This window comes from Apus apus, chromosome 5 (genome assembly GCF_020740795.1).
Source record: "Apus apus isolate bApuApu2 chromosome 5, bApuApu2.pri.cur, whole genome shotgun sequence".
Taxonomy (NCBI): Eukaryota; Metazoa; Chordata; class Aves; order Apodiformes; family Apodidae; genus Apus; species Apus apus.
Genome location: NC_067286.1, coordinates 35007426 through 35026689, shown reverse-complemented (window position 1 = coordinate 35026689; position 19264 = coordinate 35007426). Strand labels below are relative to the sequence as shown.

The following is a 19264-nucleotide window of genomic DNA, read 5'->3' as shown; positions in this document are numbered from 1 at the left end:
TAGATTTTTCATTACTGAAGATGGAAAATACAGTGGGAGTTGCCTAACAGAATAACTCAGAGTGGAATTATCTAGAACAGTATCATTGGGAGAAAAAAATAGGATATATAAAATGAATTTTTAAGGGAAAAGATATAAGCTAATAGGATTATCAATGCATCTTGCAGTTACATTAAATATTATCCCTCTATGCAACCATCTCTTCTACTCTTAATAAAATACATAGTTTCACTGTTTCATTCAGCTTTTCAAAATCTTCCTTGACTAACACTTTGGGTTCACTTACAAACACAGGCACTCCTAAACTTTGTGTTGGTAATGAAACACTGTGTATGAAATGTACTGAAGTATGTCCTTATACATTTTTCTTTCAATAACAGAGATAACATTCAAGAACGTTTTGCAAAATCTGCTTTAGAGATTTGCATGTGCCATCAAATCAAAGTAAGAACTGAAACTTGTTTTTATCATTCAGTTATGTTTATCAAGAATTGTTTTTCAAAAGCAGCAAATGGTCTTCAGGTTTTTCTGTAAGTTAATGTGTCCTTAACTCACAGAAATAAATAAATTAGTTAATAATACTTTGTCATGGAATATACTTTGAGAAGCAACAGCCCAAACCAGTATCTATTACATGGTTTATCAATATATATATATATCTATATATATCTATCTTACTGGCCCACCTATACCAAATCCTGCCGGGGATTAGCAAGGTGTAAAAAGAATAAAACACAGCAGTTAAACAAGCTGGAATGCCTGAAAGCTTGAGACAGTACAGCATGTTTCTTCTTTATATTGGAGAATAACGAAAGCAAAAAGCAGGCATTCAGAGGTAGAAAAATAAAAGTAATCATGATCTTGCCCATCTCAATTAGCCTAATGGAGTCTGTCATACAGACAGAAGTACAATCCACCACTTGAAATACTGTAACAAAGTACTACAGGGGTTGTTCTGCATGAAAAGCCCAAGTGGGAGTACTGTCTAAATAGTACAGCTCAATTAGTACTGAACAAAGCGTGGATACAAAGTAAAATTAATACAATTTTGCAGGCACAGTCACTGTTATATCATTATACAATAATTATTTGGAATATTTCCATCTATCAATAATGCCATCTGTCCCACCCAATACAAATGGACTACAACCCATCTGGCTTATTTTTTTCTATTGATTACTCTGCTGAATGAGTTAGCAAAACCGCTTATAAAATCATCATATTACATGACACTGTCATTAAAGGATGTGAAGTAAAGAAAAACACAAGATGAGACTTAATTGGAAAACTGTCAGTTCTTCTTCCAGAAAGTTTTAGCAATGTTATAAGCTGCTTTTTTTTTTTTTTTTTTTTTTTTTTTTTGGTACTTCAGAAACAACAAAAACCACACCAAACAAAGAAAATAAAGACCCAAAACTATAAATGCAAACTACTGGATTAGGCAGAAACTATTCTCCCACACAATTGTTACTATTTCCAACTAGCTATGTTTGAGAGGTTCCCTAAATCTGCCTCCTCAAAGAGTGTCACAATGTCCCAAAGTGTGCCTGGGAATCACAAAGAAACTGTGGAAGGAGTAAGCGGAAGCCGCTGATGGCTGGCACTTGTATTTGTTAAGCCAAATTATTCTTCCTAGGTTTTGGCTTTGATTAATTGTTTGCATAATTGTCTTTATGCCATTTTTGCAGCCTCTGTTTTTAGTTTTGTTTTTAATTACTGCTTCCCTCAAGTAAAATTTAATTTCTATAACTGCAGCTTGTTTTTTCTTTTGATTTTAACTGCTACTTCCCTTAATTATATTTTAATTTCTCCGACAACCACTACTTAACAACAATGTAGCCTTATCAATCCACAGCACTTAAATGCTTACCTTGGCTCGCTCAGTCTAGATCTCAGTTCCCATAATAAATACCCTTTTAGTTTTAACAAAGGAAATCTCTCTTCTATACATTCAAAATATTTATCCAGAGATCTTTTCATTAGCCCAGTGGTTGAATGTTGGTTTTTTTCTGAGTGAGACCTCGGGGCTGCTTTCTTATCCTTCCCTCCCTGTGATTTTTCCTTTCTACTACAACCTTCCATCCCTCCACCAGATTAATCCTCTGTCACCCTGAATGGCTTTTCCAATTAAACTGCAGTTCAAATGGACATAGGAAGGAACAAGAAAGAGGGATGGGGGCTGAATTCTGATTTTGGAAACACAACCCTTGATGGCTGTGGATAACTGGAGCAGAGAGCGGCAATGCTCGAGATTATACTGAAGGGGTGGGGCTGCAGGGAATGGTGCTAGGAGCATAGACACTGAGCTGCCATCTGGAATAAGGGAAATCAGGATGACAGCAGAGGAAAGGACTGTGTTGGAAGCAAGGAATGATGCTGGAATAAGGAAGAGGCCAGAGGCTGCTTGACTGAAACAAGTCAGAGGTTGCTAGGGGGACCAGCCTGCTTACTGTTACTATTTTCTCCCTCTCTTACAGTTCCCTGTCATCCTTGATGCTCACTAGAGCAACTCCTCTGATTATCAGTGAAACATCTGGGTAAATCTGAAACATACTTAATTTATCTTTCTCTTCATAATTCCTACAAGTTCCTACAAGACAGTTGTCATTGTCCATAATACACCAAGAACTCCTCTAAGGTCTAGGTAAGTGTGTCTTACCTTGCAACCTTATCTCAAAGGAAGCTTTGATCAACTCTGTGACCACATCCTGCTCTTAGAAGTAAACCTTTTGTGTTACATAAACACATTCAGAGAACAATTCTCACACTTCTCTTTATATTATGTTCTGTTAGGTCAAATTTATAAACAATTTGTACAATCCCTTTTGTGCTTTAAAAACTACTGACATCAGATATGTAGAAATATTCAGCTGGGGTTTTTGAATAATATTATTTATGTATGCGATATTTCAGGACATCAAGAAGGATTTTAAAAGTTTTTGGTGCTCTGAAAAAAAACTTTTGGACGGTATGATGCATATGATTTAGCCACTGTGTTAAACTCAAATACCTCAATCTTAATATACCGTTGTTTTGTTATGAAATAATGAACATTCAACAAACAAAAGTAGAGTCTAAAATCCATCTTCAAAACATAATTAGTTCTATGGTTTATAATGCCTAATTTACAGGAAATGAGTTCTGAGCTGCATTATTTTGTTCGCAGAAACAAACTCCTTTTTCCATGGATAACAGAAACTGAACAATTTCAATTGAGAAACCATTTGCTCTTGTTAAGTAATCTGTAGGTTGCTATTGATTCAGGCCTTTGGCCACTGCTTGAAATACAGTTCAAGAATAACAAAATACTTTTGGTTTGGCTGAATTAGTTTAATAGCAGAAACTAGACCATTATTTCATGTAATGTCATGATTCAGAACTGCTTGCAGTAGTTATGGGATACCAAAAAATAAACAAAACCACACAAGTATGGGATGTGCTACTTAGACTCCTAAATACAGATGCCTTCAAAGTAAAGCTACTGTATCTGGCTTCCAGACACAAAGGCAGCATCACAGAGCATCCAACGGTCAGCTCCAAAGAAAACTTTTCGAGAGACGTAAAAGCTACATTTCCTGTTTTCACCTATTCTATGAAATAACTGAGGGAAAAGTACAACTGTTGTACAGTTTATCGGTAATTTTACAGAGTTCTTCCAAATGTGAAACTTAATTGAGTATTTTCCTTACTCTGACAGGAAAGGAAAAATTCTAATACCATGCTGGCAAGTGCTTGTCCTTCAATACAAAATCTATTTCTATTAACAGGACAACTGTATTTTCAGGGCCGGACAATTCCTACCTCTGGTTCCTTGTAACAGAACTGTTTGACACATCTTTATCTCTGCTTTGCTGTGTATACAAACCCTTACTAATCAAAAAAGTATGCAGAACCCGAGGAAAAATTCAGTTCCTCTATCTGAACCTCCTATTGACATTGAGAAATTTATAGGGAATTTGAAATATCTGGCTACTACTAACATCTCATTCCTAATGATATTTTAATTCTTTCCAAAGCATTTTTTGATCATGTTCTGGCACACATTACTTCACCTGCTAATGTTTTTTTGCTCTTTCTGATACTATCATTAATTAATACGACCTGATAAGTACAGCATAAGACTGATGAACGTCCTCTAGGATTGCTTAATGCTCCTCTAGGGTGTTTTTTTTCTTAAACATTTCTGAAAACTATTAGGTGGCTAACTCTTCATAGACGTATGTGTAGGCAGCAATCAATTTTTAAGCTATAGCTTGAACAATTCAAAACTGACATGGGACAGAATATCTGGGGATATCCCAAACAGTCTTGGAATATCCCTAAAGCAAGAAAACTCATCAATATTTTTCAGGTAGCTAAGAAATTACTGCCTAGTCATCTCAGTATGTGAAAGAAATAAAAGACTTGATAAAAAGTGGCTAGTATGTGTAATAACTACAGAAGACCTAAAAGTTTCTAGCTGGGAAAAGGAAAAGTTTTAAACTGGCAAACACCACCAGTTTGTCCTTAAATCCTATCTATTACAAATAAGAAAGCATGTAGGCATTATGGTCATGGTATATGTCACAATCACATAGCAAAAAACTGGATTGAATTAAAAAAATCTCAGTTTCATTCAGATTCAACACACTTGGCCTTGGTGGAGTAATAAACACTATTTAAGAGGGTCCTTTATTAATAAATCAAAGTTGAATGTGTAAGCTTCTAAGTAAGGTATAGGACAAGTATCTAGGACCAAGACTGAAAGTGAAGGCAAATACAAGTAAATTTTGAGGTGTATTTTCCCTTACTTTATGGCAGTATTAACATATGCAGTGTTTCCCAGCCATGTATTTCCCTGAGAAACCATAATAATTATGTTATATTAAATTATATGCAATTATGTGGTTACTTTTTTAATCATTTGTGGAAGTTATGTTTTATTTACAAGATTTGTGGCCATTTTTTTTTATTGCTTGCAGGGTGTTCTGTGGCTGTTTAAGAAAAATGTCACATAAATAATTTAGATTATTATGGCATTGTTGCAAATCACTATGCAAAATATACTGTTAGAGATAATCTATGGTTAATCAATATTCAAGCATGTCCTGATCTGGTCTTAAAAGTTCAGGTGAACAATAAGCACTAATGAGCAGTAAAGGCTGCTAAACTCAGTTGTCATGACAATATTGGTTGTAAGAAAAAGTGGGGAAAAAATGCTCAACATAACCACTCACAAAAAGTTGAAGTAGAATGTCCAATTCCTATTATGTAAAAATGTATGGACAGAGGTAATTCAGATAAGGTATTATTCACTTTTTTGTCGGAGGAATTGACTGCTCTAAAAGAGTTCTTTAACATGTTGCTTTGGGGAATTAAGACCAAGTTAGTGATGAATATAACTTTCTATTAAGCAATTTTCTTTCTCAATTGTGCACAACCACTTATGAGCCAGAACACAGCAGCTCAATCAAACCTTATTATATCAGCTTTGCTTGAACCCCTCTGAAACGTTCTGAGAAAGACAGTACAATACTTAGAACAAAAAAGACAACCCAGAAAGAAGAAAATGGATAACCCAGCTACCTTTTTACATTCCTGTAATTTCTTCTGCCATACAGAGCGAGCAATAGGAATGTGCTTCCTGTCAGTTACATAGCAGCTGGCTGTGATGACGTGGTGGAGCACAGTCTTCTGGCTCATAGCTTGAAGAACTCGCTCAACATGTCGGATGGAAACTATGGCTTCAGTCTGTATGCCACCACTAACAAGCTGCATCGTACAAGGTACTAGAGCAATCTGTCCAGCACAGTAGAGCACATCTCCAACCTAGAGGAAAGTGAAAAAAAGTAAGCAAGATTCTAGGAGTATATGGAAGACAATGGAAGAACTTTTTTTTTCCAGGGAGTTTCTTCCAATGGTACTGTCCTTTGCCATCACTTGCCACAAATGGAGGAAACATGACAGTTTAAAGATACTTTTTGATAGGGATTTAACTGCAATATAAAAACACAGCACTGCAATAAAATTTAACCTAACAGTTAATACAGGTATGTTGTGTCAAAAAAATAATATCTGATGTTACTGACTGTGACAGCTGCTGGATCACACTGATGTCCCAATCACAGAATCACAGAATCTTAGGGGTTGGAAGGGACCTCGAAAGATCATCTAGTCCAAACCCCCTGCCAGAGCAGGATCACCTAGACCACATCACACAGGAACGCATCCAGGCGGGTTTTGAATGTCTCCAGAGAAGGAGACTCCACAACCTCTCTGGGCAGCCTGTTCCAGTGCTCTGTCACTCTCACAGTAAAGAAGCTTTTTCTGATGTTTACGTGGAACCTCCTATGTTCCAGTTTGCACCCATTGCTCCTTGTCCTATCACTGGACATCACTGAAAAAAGCCTGGCTCTGTCCTCCTGACACTCGCCCTTTACATATTTGTAAACATTGATGAGGTCACCCCTCAGTCTCCTTTTCTCCAAGCTAAAGAGACCCAGCTCCCTCAGCCTTGCCTCATAAGGGAGATATTCCACTCCCTTCATCATCTTTGTGGCTCTGCGCTGGACTCTTTCAAGCAGTTTCCTGTCCTTCTTGAACTGAGGGGCCCAGAACTGGACACAGGATTACAGATGGGGCCTCACCAAGGCAGAATAGAGGGGGAGGAGAACCTCCTTTGACCTACTAACCCTTTCTAATACACCCCAGGATGCCATTGGCCTTCTTGGCTTCAAGGGCACATTGCTGGCTCATGGTCATCCTCCTGTCCACCAGGACTCCCGGGTCCCTTTCTCCTACACTGCTCTCCAGCAGGTCAGCCCCCAACTTGTACTGGTACATGGGGTTGTTCTTCCCCAGATGCTAGACTCTACACTTGCCCTTGTTGAATTTCATCAGGTTTCTCCCTGCCCAACTCTTCTGTCTAGGTCTCGCTGAATGGCAGCACAGCCTTCTGGTGTGTCAGCCACTCCTCCCATTTTAGTGTCATCAGCAAACTTGCTGAGGGCACACTCCATTCCCTCATCCAGGTCGTTGATGAAAATACTGAATAGTACTGGTCCCAGTACTGGCCCCTGAGGGACTCCAGTAGTCACAGACCTGTAACCAGATTCTGCCCCATTGCCCAAAACTCTCTGACTTCTTCCTTTCAACCAGTTCATGGTCGACCCCACCACCTGACCATCAAGAGCACACTTCCTCAGTTTATCTACGAGGATGCTGTGGGAAACAGTGTCAAATGCTTTACTGAAATCAAGATAAACCACATCTATCACCCTACCGTCATCTATCCACCTAGTTGCTTCCTCATAGAAGGCTATAAGGTTGGTTAAACATGCCTTCCCCTTGGGAAAACCATGTTGACTGCAATATGGCTAAATATATTCTTACCTTCTTTTTTTGAGTGATGATGCACGCTATCCTTGGTTCAGTGCTATTTTTTTTAACTTCTAAATCTTAATGAATACTTTGTTTTATATAAATAAAAATAAGAAAGTGTAAGTATATATTTGTCATGTCTTCAGTAAATTAACCAGGCAAGGGAATGAAGTGGAGTGAGAGACCCCCTTGGCTTTACTGCAAGCTTCTGGCTCTGCTCAAAACCAGAAGAGAAGGGTACCATGATGGAAAAGTGGAATAATATCCATTGAGAATTACAAGGACATTACCAAGGCACGCGGTGATGCAATTAGAAAAGCAAAAAAAAAAAAAAAAAAAAAAGGATTCTTCAGATACTTAAACAAGCAGAAATAGAAGGAGAATATTGGCCCACTGTTAAACAGGAAAAGTGAACTAGTCAACAACAACACTGGAAAGGCAGAGGTTCTCAGCACTTTCTTCACCTCTGTCTTTACCAGCACTGTTGGGCCTCAAGCTGTGGGAACAAAAATTCAAGTTGATGAACACAGACCTTCACAGTCACTGAAGGAAGAGCTCGTGTGTGAACTATCACAGGACCTTGACCACTACAAATTAGTGGGCCCAGATGCCATTCATCTGAGGGTGTTAAGAGAACTGGCTGATGTTGAGAGGCCATTCTCCATAATCTTCAAGAAGTCATGGAGCTCATGGGAAGTCCCAGAAGACTGGAAGAAGGCTAATGTAACCCCCAGTTACAAGACGGGTTCAAAGGAGGATGCAGGAAATTATAGGCTTATCAGCATTACTTCAATCCCTGATAAAGTTATGTATTGAATCCTGAGGACTGTCACAAGTTAAATGTAGTAGGTGGTTGGGAAAAGCCAACAAAGAATCACTAAGGGCAACTTGTGCTTGACAAACTTGATTGCCTCCTACAACAAACTAACTTGCTCAGTTGATATTGGGATCAGGTGTACCCTGATGAAGTTTGCAGATGACACCAAGTTGTGTGGTGAAGTACACATTTCAGAAGGGAGAGCCGCCCTGCAAGAAGACCTGGAAAGGCTGGAAGAGTGGGCTAACAAGAACCTTATGAAGCTGACCAAAGACAAATGTAAGGTCTTGCACATTACACATAAACATAATCCAGGAGTGCAGCATAGATTGGGGTCCACCTGGCTGGAGAGTAGTTCTGTGAAAAGGGACCTGTGGATCCTGGTTCACAAGAAGATCAATATGAGTGAACAGCGCACTGCAGTGTCAAAGAAAGCCAACAGGATGCTGGGTTGTATCAACAAGGGCATCACCAGCAGAAATAAAGAAGTCATCATCCCACTCAGCACTTGTCAGGCCGCACCTGAAATACTGTGTTCAGTTCTGGTCAGTGCTATACAAAAGAGATGTGGACAGGCTGAAGTGGCCAGAGAAGGGCCACAAAGATGATCTAAGGACTGGGAAGCCTGCTATACAAGGAAAGGCTGAGAAAATTGGTTTGTTCAGCCTGGAGAAAAGAAGGCTTTGGGGAGACTTTATTGCCATGTTCCAGTACTCCAAGGTTAGCTAACATGAAGGTGGACATTCCCTTTTTCCAAGGGGTCACATGGATAAGATTAGGGGTTATGATAGTGCAAGTTACTCCCAAGATCCCGACCATAAGAAAATTGTTCATTAAGAGAACAGTCAGACATTGGAATAATCTCCCCAGGGAAGTGGTGGATTCCCCAACACTGGTCACTTTTAATACTCAGCTTGACAAGGGGCTGGGCCATCTCATCTAAACCATGTTCCTACCTAGAAAGGTTGAACCAGATGACCCTTGAGGTCCCTTCCAACCTGGCATTCTATGAAACCAATTTAAAAATACTGTAAGAGTGAAAACCAGCTAAAGACTATATGAAAAAAGACCTGATAATACACCGGAAAGGAAAAGGAAATGGCAGATTGAAGATAAGATGCGGAAGAATGACACTTGACCAAGGAGATAGGTTCACCTTTTGAAAGAGGAATTAAATGTATGCCCAGATATACTATCAATACATATTTTAAGCTGAATTGCAATGCAGTTACTTTGGGCTGATTTTCCAAAGTCTTCCTGGCAACACTCTGAAGACCTACTTTTTAGCAGCAGCCAGAAAATGAAACATTCATTCTTACTATTCAGACACCTCAATGATTTATTATAAAATCTTAATGTAAATATCAAAACTTTTCATCCTCTTATGCTGCACTTTCTCTAGAAAGTCTGTGCAATTCCTGATCAGTGAAGCATAAATTTTATTCAGTATCAAAAGAAAACTAAGTATAGATGTGGGAAGTAAGGTGGGTGTAAGCAGCTTTGAAGTCAGCACAGGAAGCATATTGCTAGCAGTAAAGAGGGGGAAAATGGACCGTGCAAGGAATCTTCAGGAAGAAATTTGCAGAACTTACTGTATAAACTGTAAAAATTCCTCAGAATTAAGAATAATTAAAAAAGAAATCTGTGTCCTAGAAGACATGGCAATCAAATCATGTGACAGACCCATATGCAACTCCAAATCTGTCCTCATAACTGTCTGTGTCTCACAAAAGACTCACACATGTAACTATTGGAAGAGTATCTTATACAATTTGGCATACAAGTTCTATGATTAGCAGCTGAAGAGGGGGAGGAGGCAGAGAGGAAACATAATAAAACAACTGACACTTATCAACTATTTAAATTGTTTAAAATATCTGAAATAATGGTTTGATGATGCTATATATTCTTCTGAATTTGGAAAATATATGCAAGTAGTATTTTGGTTTATAGGAAAAATTTATTTTTTTTGTTGTGTTTTTTTTTGGGTTGTTTTTTTTTACAGTGCTATTTTAAAACATGTGCCTTTGAACAAGGGAGTCCAGCCAGCTACCAAGTGGCATACTGACAAGATGAGAAACAAATTCAGGAAAATATGATTCAGAAGGGCACAGGTCTGGTTTTAAAGCAAACCATTCTTCTTCACCTCTGCAAAGTGAAATCCATGCATTAGGCAAAAGCTCCAATACAGGTAGTCTATACTTCTGCAGAAAAAAAACACACTGGCAATATTTCTTCCTTTTTTTCTGCGTGGGCTGCTGGTTTTCCGTGCATCACCCATGTTAATTATTAGGTAGACAGAAGAGCTGTTCAACCAGTTCAGCTCCCCTATTCTTGAACAGATTGTTTGAGACATAATATGAATACTAATTAACGACAAAATATCTGTCAGTGTTTTGAAATACAGACCAAGATAGCACTTTCTTAAAGTCTCCTGGGTAGTTCTGATACAATTAGCCCCACTGGTCATAAGCAAGATAAAAAAAAATCTCTGAAGAATTTGAGCAAAATTGGCACCACTTTTGGCTCAGATTCAGTGGGAATTTTGCTGTGTTTCTAAAAAAACAATTTTAAAAATCCCTCTGTTACTAACATACTTGTTTGGATCTTAAGATACAATGAAGAGTTCCTGACTTGCCACTGTGTTATGGAAGCGTGGATGCAAGGGGAAAAGGGGCCAAAACTTGGCCACATTTTTTGCAACTGTTCCCTCTCTATTTCAGGGGAACATAATTTAGGATAAGGTAAGGAGGAAGGATATTCCTTTTCTCTTTCCCAGTGACTTTTGGTCACGAAAAGCAAGCATAAATAATCAGCAGGGGCAAAGCAGCAAACCACTACAAACACACTATCTTAGCAGATTTCAAGAGGCTGTCTGTAGAATTTTTGAAGTATTATACAGAAAATTGATAGCAGAGTAAAAAGGATTTAAAATGGGGGATGACATCATAATGTCTCGTTCACAGTACTGAAATCTTACAACGGGAGATGTCCCAATGTATGTTGTTTTGCAAAACCCTGCTAGAACCTTGCAACAGTTTCAGTTTTTGGAGTTTCTACAAGGATAACAGGAGCCCTTTCAGGCTACAGATTCACAGTGTATGAAGTATAGAGGACTTGCATATCCAGTAAACTCAGTATAGAAACAAAACACAATATAATGGCTGTTTATTTATACACCAGATACCTCAGCTTACACGGATGATTTAATTTTCACAGAAGCCCATACACATATTTCCAGAGCTAAAATTTAATTAAATACTTTGCAAACCAAAAGTTAAAAAAATAACAATTAAAAAACCCTAAGATATTCACTTAGATCAATGTATTTCCAATTTAGCTCCACAGCATTAAGCAGTTTATAAATGGGGCCTCATGTGATTCCACATTTGTATCACCTCAAGTTATATGAAAGGTGAGTCTTCATAAGCTAGAGCAATAATTTAGCAGCTCTTTTGCTCAGTTACCACAACTGTAAATTATCAAGGCAATTTGGTGTACAATCAGAACCTCCAAGTATGGAATCCTTACTCTAGCAGATAAGAATGCTAAGAATTACTGCTCTTTACAGTGCAGTGGTGTTGCAGGAATTAAATATAATACAGAACTAGATCACAGCTAATACAGAAGGAGGATGGTATAGGAGAAAATGATTATTATTATATTTCACCATTTTTAAAATCTTAATTCACTTTTTAGGTAAGCATTTACAGTGTCATGGAAAGGAAAAGTTGAATGAACGGTTGGTGCTACTTGGAACAGTCCTACCCTTAGAAAAAGTTTTTAACAGCATTACAAGTTGCTGAAAGGGCACGACCTATCTCCCACAAAATGTAATTCAGGAAACAAAACAATGAGAAAACTAGGCTTCATTTGACATAAAGACTAACTTAAGCTGCTAATTAGCAAGAGAAAGATGTAATTATTGCTACTCACAAAGAAAGAAAAGTAACAGGATACCTATAGATTTGCACTAAGTTGTTGTTGGTTTTTTTTTAATTAAAAGCCAACAGCAACTATGGAAACTTTCTGAAACTTTTCCTGCTGGTGTTACTAGAACGTACTAGTCATTAACGGGCATAATACAAAAATTGCAGAGAATTTCTAACAAAGACACTTCAAACATTGACCCACAAGTACTAAGGCCAATGTTAATAGCTGCACCATATGAACAAAAGCGTGTTTCTTGGAAAGGAGAGAGTCAATATGCAATCAGCCAAATCTTGGTTACAAATGCAGTTTGGTGTCTGAGTGACTGCTGCCCTTTAACAGGTCAGGGTGCACAAAAGATTCAGTGACCCCCTGACCTAACAGTGAAATAACCCACCATTATGTTCAGTCAATGTAAATAAGCATAACTGACAATGCACTAATAGGCTGCCTCTGGTCAGCCATGTGTACCTCTGACCATAATGAAGACCTAAATCAATTAATACTCCAGGCAATAAAGACCTCTGGCTGATTAAGTCAGATAGAAATAATCTTTTCTAACAAGATTAAAGCTTTAAGGTGGTGAACTTTTTATTTAATATATGATAATCCTTTCTTCCTAGGGTCCTCTTATTTTAGCTTATCATGGTAAAATTACTTTTTGCAATATGAAATATTTTATTCAACTACCTAGTGTGAATAAAGTTTTAAAGGTACCATTTACACAACAGTAATTGAAAAGCTTAAGAGTTCACACTATGAGCAGAAATTGTATCTGACTACTGTGGTTCTAATACACCACAACCTTCAATATGATTCTCATGTTTTTATTGAACTGTTACAAATCTGTGGTCTAAATATTCCCTAAGTAAGTTGATTACACACAGATGAGTTTTATGCAGCTTTTTTTTGGTATTTGTATGTATTTGACCTAAACTACAAAACCACAAACACTCATCTTTTTGCATTGTTCTTCTCAGAGGTTATCTTATAAAAAGCGTGATTTATTATTTCCTCTTAGAAATTATATATTTATGGGTTGAAAATTCAGAGGACAGTTTTTGTCAACAAGTGAAATAAAAATATTGCAATTTCATTGATGCTAAGCTGTACAGTGTTGTTTTTTTTTTTTATCTGTCATTTAGCAAAACTAAGATGCACCATTCCACAAAGTCCTATTTGACACTGAACACACTGTCATATAACTCTATTGACACACCTAAAACTTTTATTAATTTTGTAACTGGAAATTATAACAAAGAGAAGTATCACATCATGCAGTATGCATACACTGAGCAGCACAAAAACTGGTAGTTCTTTAAAAAGGCTACTGAATTGACAATTCATCTGAAGAAGCCACAATATTATTAATTCTTATGAATACAAAATCAATTCAAGAAATTACTTCCAAATATCTACTACTCTTACTCCATGCTGGTCAACTGTGAACACTTTTGCAGTCCTTTCAAATCAAGTAATTCAGACTGAGCCTTTAGACTGTGCTGGATTTACTGCAAGCAATCTCATATAATACACTCCTGAAGGTTTGCAGCACCTTAAAGTTTAAAAGAACACTGTATGCAGAGACTTGATAGAGATGATCAGGTCAGAAAACTTAAGAGAAGGTAAGATCAAAGTTTCAGCTTGAAGACCATTTGTTAAAAACTGTGCTATCCTACCACAGAAAATTGTAATATTTGTGTACATATTTTTGGCAATGCATTGGTTTTATTTAAATCTTGATCAATGCCAAATCAATTTTATTCTGCTCTACAAGTGATGGAAATACAAATCACACACTTCTGACTTACAAAAGAGAAAAAATCAGAAACTCAGATTTTCACAAAAAAAACCACCCCAAAAGCTGTCATTCATATTCTGAGTGAGTATGAGACACAAAATACAAATAAACCTAGCTGTAGTTATAAACATCTGCAAAAAGTTCCAATAAAGCAGGTGAAAAAGTCTTGGCATCTAATACATTTGTGTAAGCATGACAGCTAGTCTGAAGTCGTCTTCAGGACTCTTGTTTTGGTCCACTTGGAATCTCCAATACATAGAGAGGAAATGAATAAATTGGAGGCAAAATATTCTTTACTTACTATGCATATTTCAGCCAATGTCCTGTACTGGCACACAGGGCACATATAGTTCCTTTATGGAAAATTACAGTAGACAGTTCAAACACTTAATTGCCATAGAAGATAAACTATTCTCCACATCCTAAAGGATGTTTTTTCCTAAACAGAAAAAGGGCAGTCTCCCTACTTGAAAAAGAGCAAGTTAGCAAGAGTATTAATCTTTGCTACATTTCGTCCTTGGGACAGTGGAATTCTAAGCCTTCATGACTATTCATCTGTCACCTTTTACAAGCATACCATTTCCTCTCAAGGCTTAGAAAAAAATCACAAGTTCTCACACAACAAGTTCTCTGCCAACTGTGAAAAACGGCAGAATACTCAGCTTTGTGAACATACCTTATCTAAAAGATGGAGGAAAATCTCCAAACTGATTATCATATACTCACTTCTTGTTTGCAAAGATATTCTTATTTGGCAAAGATGCCAAAAAATGCCCTACCCCCCCCAAAAAAAAAAAAAAAGAAAAAAGAAAAAGAAAAAAAAGAAAAAGAAAGAAAAAAAAAAGAAAAAAAAGGTAAGATTAGTCTATTCTGCAACAATTTGGTGGGAATTGAAAGATTAACTCAAATCAGTATTTTCCCAGAAAAGTAAAGGCATAGTTTAAAGTTTAAAGTGATGCAAATGACTCAATGTGGACATGGACTATTGAGCGAGATACTGCATTTTTAGAAAATACTTATTATATCCACCACAGTTGCTACTGTTTTAAAATTAATTATATATGCATAGAAAAGGGAGGATAATGGTTGTAATTCATCTGGATTCTTAAAATATCTGATACAGCATATATGGAAATTATTTTTAACTCTCCTAATTATAAGTGCTGTTAACTAGCTGATAGTCTGTAAGGAGAGAGTAATGAAAATGTCAGTGTACTGAAGTGGGATGCCATAGGGATTGGTATTAGGCCTGATTTTGTTTAACATCTTCATTAAGTCAATGGAAGAAGGGACTAACAGCATGGTAATGAAAACCAGAGGATACTAAAGTAGAATGTGCACCAGCAGATAAAATAAAAACGGACACAGATAGGTTTGAAATAAAGGCAGGAAATAAGAAAATGAGACTTAACTTTGGAGAAATGAAAACTCATGTCAGAACATATGGCAAAAATATTTTGAAATACAGATATTCATAACAAGGAAGAAAACCTGACTGCAGAAGCACAGAATAATTTGTATTAAATCATCACTGCTCTTTACTAGAAGCAAGTTTGGTATAGGACAAAAGAAGACACAGTCTCTGTTCTTATGAAATAGGTCTAATTCATCAGACCTACCACATACTTTTTCCAGGATAAGTAACACCTGCCCTTGGCTAATGAAAGAGTGAAATTTTCTAAGACTTCAGAAACTGGTACTATATGCCTTAAGAAAGCTATGATTTCCATATTTCAAAATAAATGCTGTAAAAGATGAGGTGATATCAAAGTTTCAGATCATTATTCAAAGCTGATAGTACTTTTTTGCATAAGTTCTTAAGTTTCATCATTAACAGTGATTTTCAGCTTACAGGCTAGCACAGCTGCATTCATAGCATGAAAACCATTTTAATCTGCCAGGGTAAAGACATAATAATTAAAAAAATACTTTTTCCCCTCTCCCTTAAACGGTATAAGCATTCATTTGGCATTCACACACAGTTCTTGTGGTTTTGCTATTTAGGACTATTACCCTAAATTTAGTCTGATGAGGAAAGCTTTATAATATATCAGCACTCTGTCAGTTCTGAATTTTTATATATATATATATATATATATATGGAGAGAGAGCTATCATGTTCACATGACATTCCTCCCTCCTTGATTTCTACATTTTTTTCTATCAACGCTTACAGTTCAAAGGGACTGGAGAGCATATATAAGAAAGAGAAGTTATAGGTAATTGTATCCACACACACAATATCTAAGGGAAGATAAAGAAAAAAAGATAGTCATGTGATATCCTTGTATACCTGTATGTGTTCATATTACAGACTTTGTTTCTACGTTTATCTTTAAACACACAAGCTACTTGGAAAGGAATTTCATAACATCCTTCCCAGATTCATTGAAGTTTCTACTGAGAATGTCCAGTTACAGTAAACTAAATCATCATCTATCACTACAGGGATAAAGTAGTCCAAAGAGGCACAGCAAAAACTTCTAGACTGGAGTTTCTACTAACAATAAGGGTGCTACTGCTTAAGGCCGTACCACTGTTCTGGAACACAACATCCAGGAAGAGTCAAGATTTCAGTCATAAAAGCCTACAAAAAGGGAGTTGTTTTTTGTTTGCTTTGTTTTTTTTCCTTTCCTACCTGTCTTTACAATCCTTATTCATGCAAACTGTCAAACAGGTTAGTGTGATTATAAACAGAAGAGGGAGAGCAGAGAAAAAATTCTCTGAATTGAAAGGTGAAAGCTGTTCATCACACAACAGTAATTCACAGTGTATAAAACACATTAACACCATGACATTCTATTCTTAAATAAATAAATAAATAAAATCATTCCAGCCATCACTTGGCTTAATATTCTTACTCAAAATATGTTTTTCATGAATGTCACTGGCTGCTTTAAGATACTGGTTTGCAATAACCAGAAGACAGGAAAGAAGCAGTTCCACTGTAACAACAGTATTTCTAAGCTAAAAGTGATAGTTCTCATTCTATCCGTATAGTGTTGATTCATACTTTATCTATCCTCAGTGTATACCCAATCTGACATGGTTTTTACTTTTAGCTATGACTACCTAAATAATAATCAAAACACAAAGATTATCTAGTGCAGAAGTCCAGTACATAGTAGACAAACCCACAATTTCCCAATGGAAATGAAACTGATTCTTAAAAGCAGATATATGTGTAAAGTACACATAAAAGTAATGCATGTAACATGCACAGTATATAGTATTTATCACAGTCTTCTACCTATTCATTCATATGGCAATGATAGTACTTTCTTACATAACAGAATACCTTCCCCTAGGGACCCAACTTCCAATGTAAAAATTTAAGTCAAGTTTTGATTACACTTAAAGAAACTGAAACTTGCAACAACGATCCACAAATATAGTTAACATTGTTGGCTAAACTAATGTCATATCTTTTCTGCACCATCAGTTAAACCAAACTTGACAAAGAGATGATTCTGGGTATTAGGAACCCCTTGGTATCAGCTGCAAAATCCAGCAGTACAGGAAGAGTGCATAGTAAAAATTCTGTGTTCAGAGCAGGAAGACATGACCTAATCTGTAAATTTAAAGAATTTGGAATTTGACAGTGACAATGTATTAAACATTCTCATATAATATGAAATCCTATGTTCATGAGGTGCAATCTGAGGAAAAAAAAAAAAAAAGAGCATTAGGAAAGTAATATCCCTGTTACTTGCATGCAATTGCCTGTCCTAAAATCTACAGATTCCTAACAGTTAGAACAAAATAAAATTAATGGAAATAACATACAGCAACAATCTCAGAAATACACTAAATATGTTAATCCAGAAACATTTTCATTACTTTTACTTCCTGTACTTTTGTGGGGTTTTTTGTTTCATTACTTTTACTTGCTGTACTTTTGTGGGTTTTTTTGTTTGGTTGGTTGGTTGGGGTTTTTTTGTAGATAACCTTATTATTCTCTTATAATACTTATTTTCATGAAATTTTCTAGATGATTTAAAAGGATAAAAGTTGGGAATTGGAAATTGCAGTATTTTTGAAGTACATTAGTAATTGATAGTTTATTAATAAGATACGTATTTTGTGTTCCGCCAATCAAGCTACAATCATGTTTCCGTCACAAAATGAGGTCAGGAATCAGTGATTGCAAACTTACCATGTACTTAGCCCTTTGTGTTTGCATTATTAATAAAAGTATTTTTTAGTAAAAATTAATTGCAGCATCAAGCACTCTGATATAAAAATGGGTACGAAGCAAATAGTTGAAATGGCATTAAATGAGAAGAAGGGAGGGGCAGAATACAGTCAAGAATAATGTAGCAGTTAGGTTAACCAGCTGCAATACTACCAAGATCTAGGTTCAAATCTCTCCTTTGGCATTTTATTTTTGCCTGGCAATGGCAGTGCTGTTGCAGCACTGGGCAGTCCAGAAAGCACATCTCTCAGTGTCTTCTACTGGAACTGCTCCCACTTGTTTAAACAAACTCATGTTCTTGGACCAAGACTCTATTCTGTTTCTTGGTGTGTTCATCAGTATGCTCGAAGTCAATATAGCATGGAAAGATCCCTCTTTATGACAAAAAGTATTAGTAAGGATTTGAAAAAGCTTTACAGTGAACATTAAATAAAAATTGACAAATTTCTAATTATGATTTCTACCTTGATAATGGAACATTATCCAAAAAGAAATAACCTACTGAAATTCCAAGTATTCCAAACTGCTATGAGATGTTCATTGTTACTTTCTAGCTTACTAAAATATTAAGCATTTAGCAATATGAAATATACTTAATATAGAATAAGTCTTACCCTACAAAACATTCAGACCAAGATGATCCTGTATGAACAGAGTTTTTGTGAAATATTTAAGCAATTTCTAAAGAAGTCAGAAGACAAAACAGAAAGAATGTGGGGAAGGCAGATTTAATTACAGTTTTGAAAATACTTACAGATGCCTAATGTGAATGTGAGATGTGATCAAGTTTTCTTTGAAGCATAATGGTTAAAACTTACTTTCACACAGAAATGATGAATTAGAAAGAATATCAGACATAAGATCAGAAAATCTTTCAACTTTTTACTTGATAAATAACCAACAGAGTACCTCTTTAAAAACAGAGGCTGTATGCAAGTCTACAAATTATGCTAAGAATAGCTTAAATATCTAATTTTGCTTTTTGAGCCTAGAAAAATTATAGATGCTTCACCGAAAACATGACCTTATATGACAATACAAATCTCTAATATTTTGTTCTTTCTGCCCAACATAAGGTGCTTCTAATTATCAGCAAAATAGTGCACAGCAATTTAAAAGGATATGAAAATGCCAAAATTTCCAATGATGAAAAGTGGCTCGT

The 19264-nt window shown here is 36.3% G+C and overlaps 1 protein-coding gene across 4 annotated transcripts in view; it reads right to left on the bottom strand.

Annotated features, from left to right (window-relative positions):
- DPH6 (diphthamine biosynthesis 6) overlaps positions 1 to 19264 on the bottom strand; it is a 196786-nt gene that overhangs the window by 55038 nt on the left and 122484 nt on the right. For 3 of the 4 annotated variants that reach the window (XM_051621258.1, XM_051621261.1, XM_051621263.1), the window contains one exon: positions 5566 to 5808. The exons of the other annotated variant lie outside the window; for it this stretch is intronic. In XM_051621258.1, coding sequence (XP_051477218.1) covers positions 5566 to 5808 — 243 coding nt within the window. The remainder of the gene's footprint in view (positions 1 to 5565; positions 5809 to 19264) is intronic. 4 annotated transcript variants of the gene reach the window in all.